General features: G+C 39.4%; 1 protein-coding gene across 1 annotated transcript in view; it reads right to left on the bottom strand.

Moving 5' to 3' along the window:
* Positions 1-3,517, bottom strand: part of LOC103600955 (integrin alpha-6) — a 28,616-nt gene that overhangs the window by 1,761 nt on the left and 23,338 nt on the right. Inside the window, exons 11-16 of the mRNA XM_008585322.1 lie at positions 2,745-2,905; positions 2,420-2,563; positions 735-850; positions 424-613; positions 248-331; positions 71-150 (exon numbers count right to left, since the gene is read on the bottom strand). Coding sequence (XP_008583544.1) covers positions 71-150; positions 248-331; positions 424-613; positions 735-850; positions 2,420-2,563; positions 2,745-2,905 — 775 coding nt within the window. The remainder of the gene's footprint in view (positions 1-70; positions 151-247; positions 332-423; positions 614-734; positions 851-2,419; positions 2,564-2,744; positions 2,906-3,517) is intronic.

Genomic DNA, 3,517 nt, shown 5'->3' with positions numbered 1-3,517 from the left:
AGGGCCAATTCATTGACTGCCTGTGTTTTCATAAAATGATTCTGAATGGAAGGGTTGAAGTAAATCTTACGTTTCCAACTTCAGATTAATATCCAGATCAGTCGTGTCAAAGGTGACCTCAGTTGTACTTAAAATCAAATAAAAAGTAACCTAAAAAAATATAAATAGCTGTTAACACAGGCCAAGCATACAGACACTGGAAAGGTATTTAAAACAGTAAAATACAATTCGTGAAGGCATCACCTACACTGGAATTTCTTTTAAAAGGATTTCCGAGCTCACAGTCTGCTTGCGACCCGTTCTGGTTGGCAACACAACTCAACTGTTTCTCCTATAACAGGAAAATGCACTAGGTCACATATGTTCGTTATTTGCCACGTGGTGTTGGTTTTTTTCTCCCAGCTGGTCTCTAAAAATACTTACAGGGAAAGCCCTCAGCTCTCTGTATGCAGAATAAGTCAAAGTGTCCGGAAATGTTGCAATGAGTTTAGCTTCATGGGCATCATCACCATCTTTTTTGGGATTCCTTGGATTGGAAGGGCTGTTTGTCACTGTTATTTCTAAAGCAATATCCTTCTGATCTTTTAGAACTAGCTCTGGCACGCCTTTTTGACTATATAAAAAAACAACAACAAAGAAAAAGAGTCCTCAATACATTTTCAGTAATACTTTCTTAACAAAAAGCCACCGTGAAGCCAGAGTCATTTTTGCTAGTGCTACAGAGCGATTCTTACATTGGTAAATAAGAAAATTTGTCTTGATTTCCTTCTCGGGTACAAAATTTATACTCTAGTTTAAGGTTGCTATTACATACATTGTCATCTCCACATCCCTCTTTTAAGAAGTGCACCTGTAGGAAAACAAAACCATTGTCATTTACGCCATTCAGAACTCAGAAAGGCATCTAAATAGGTGTTGGCTGTTTAACAGTTCATTTCCCTGTGTGAAAACTATCACCGTAGAATTCAAGCTTCAAACATACTTTGCCATGCACCTAGTTCCCACTCTGTCCTTAACAAAACTGTGTTTTAAGAACTCCCTGACCAGGGGACTGGACAGTGTGGTACTGTAGAGTATGAGCCCTGCAGCTGCGTGGATCTGGGTTCCAAACCTGATTGCTGTGGGGTTTCAGGCATATCACTTAACCTTCCAGAATCTAAGTTTCACCATAGGTCCCTTGGGGACACCACCACCCTCCTTTATAGGGCTACTGTAAGAATTATCAATAATAATGATGATGCCAGCTAACACATAATTTACATATTTTAAGTCATTTAATCCTCACAACTGACCTTTGAGGAAGATACTATTATTATGATCCCCATTGTACAGATGAGGAAGCAGAGAGCTTGAGGTCAGGAAAGCAAATGGCACAGGGTACTCTGCACAATGCTAATGGGTACTCGGTAATCACACTGATAAATAATCAGAAAAACTGTCTCCTTGCTTGTTATGTTTAACATGGCTACAGAGCTGGGAATGTACACAAGAAATCCTAACATGATAACCACCAATAATGTCAAAGTACACAAAAGTATACAAAAATATAAGGAACTATATATTTGGTGATAAAAGATTGACAAAGTATAGATTTCGGCATCAGCTCCTTAGCCTAAGGCAGCAAGTATTCCTGCAAAGCTACATTGGTGAGCTACCAACAAGTCCCAGGGGCCTCACAGTGGACAGTCGGGCACCAGTTGGGCTTTGCGGCATCAGCTCCTTAGCCTAAGGCAGCAAGTATTCCTGCAAAGCTACATCGGTGAGCTACCAACAAGTCCCAGGGGCCTCACAGTGGACAGTCGGGCACCAGTTGGGCTTTGACAGCAAGTGCATCATGCTAAATCAAGATGTCATAGTTTCCTAGGCTAATCTTGCATCTCAATCATCCTAAACCCTAGCAAACAGACCCCATCTCATATAAGGTGTCCAGTAAGCCACATAATACAGATTTTCCTTCTTGAGCTACGTTAGGCACTAAAGGATTATTTCACCGCTAAAAATATTTTTTGGCCTTCTTGAATTTGGATATTCCTTGATTTTAATGTTCCAACAACAATTTACTCTCTATATTTTAAGGTTCTCAATGGTAAAATACAATGTATTTTTCTTTCTGCACGTAGCTAACAGGAGAAAGTGTGTGAGTATATAAGCTCTGCCAATTATAGTCTCAATAAATTACAGTGGCCAAAAATAATGAAGAATAGTACTCTCTGGCCCCAAGTTGTATTTCATATGCTACTATATTCATTGCTTATCTGGGGAACAAGTCTTCTCAAACAGACTTCGTGTATATTAAAAAGCATATTAACACAAAGGATTGGCCTTTAAAGCAAATCTAGTCCTACTGCCTTCAAATACATTTGATTTAGTATCATAGCATGGCAAAAACTTTGTCAAAACAAAGATCAGAAAGACTCACATCTGCATGAACTGTCTTGGGTTCATTTGAATTCAGAATTGGAAGAACTTCTGTAAGTGAATTGACTCGCCTACGAGAGCTTGGCTCTTGGATCTCCACTGAAGCAGTTATTGGAATGGGACGCAGTTTATCTCTGATATTTTCCTGAAAAGTACATGTGATTTAGTTAAGCATAGTATAAATGCTACTGAGGAACTCCAAAACAATAATTTTGCATCGATTAATGGATTGCTAGAATAAATTTCAGTCTACACGTCACCATAAATTCCAACTTCTGTCCTCTTTAAAAAACTGATGTGACTGTGTGACTGTCTACAGCTCTTACCTGTAGCCAGAGAGTTTCCTCCATGCACACTCTCTGCTTCTGCTTATTCAGAGTTAGTTCTTGAGTATATTTGGGCTCAGAACCTTGGTTTCGAAACTGAACTCTGGATGACAGCCCGGATTTTCTTCTTTCTTTTTCAGCTTCAAGTGTGCCCACAATTGCTACATAAAATTAACAAAATCACATTAACTTAAAGTGCATTCACGTACAATCCAGCTAAAAGCATATTAAGCTCCGTTTAAAATGTTTTAATTCCTCATAAAATACCACTTTCGCATTGCCCCTATTTGTCTTCATATTTCTTGGTAATGTACATTTAGATGATTTGCGAGTTTCAAATCAAGCTGTCCTTTTCTCACCGCTGTTGACAAGGCTGTAAAGTTTAATTTTCACTGGGCCACCTGGGGGAGCTCGAGAATAAGTCAAAACCTTTCAGGGGCAGCTACTAAGAATCAATTGTTTCTGGCTGAATTTCATGAACCCACAGAATATTAAAGATAACGGGAGTGACCCCAACACTCCCTGTGGGTCTAACATGACTCTCCCCCTTCATACAGTCTGATGCTCAAATGGACTCGTGACTCTGCAATTCTCTAGAACAGCAGCATCTCCTAACAGCCTGTAAGGAATGTGAACCTGGAGCCCACCCAGGACCTGAGCCAGACCTACTGAACCAGAATCTGCATTTTAACATCACCAGGAGATTCTTATACATATTAAAGTTTAAGTAGCACTGATAAAGGATAGTTGAGACCTTTCACTTAAAAAAAAAA

Source organism: Galeopterus variegatus, unplaced genomic scaffold, assembly GCF_000696425.1.
Source record: "Galeopterus variegatus unplaced genomic scaffold, G_variegatus-3.0.2 Scaffold3516, whole genome shotgun sequence".
Taxonomy (NCBI): Eukaryota; Metazoa; Chordata; class Mammalia; order Dermoptera; family Cynocephalidae; genus Galeopterus; species Galeopterus variegatus.
Note: the sequence above shows the minus strand (reverse complement) of the source record. Positions and strands in the feature narration are given on the sequence as shown.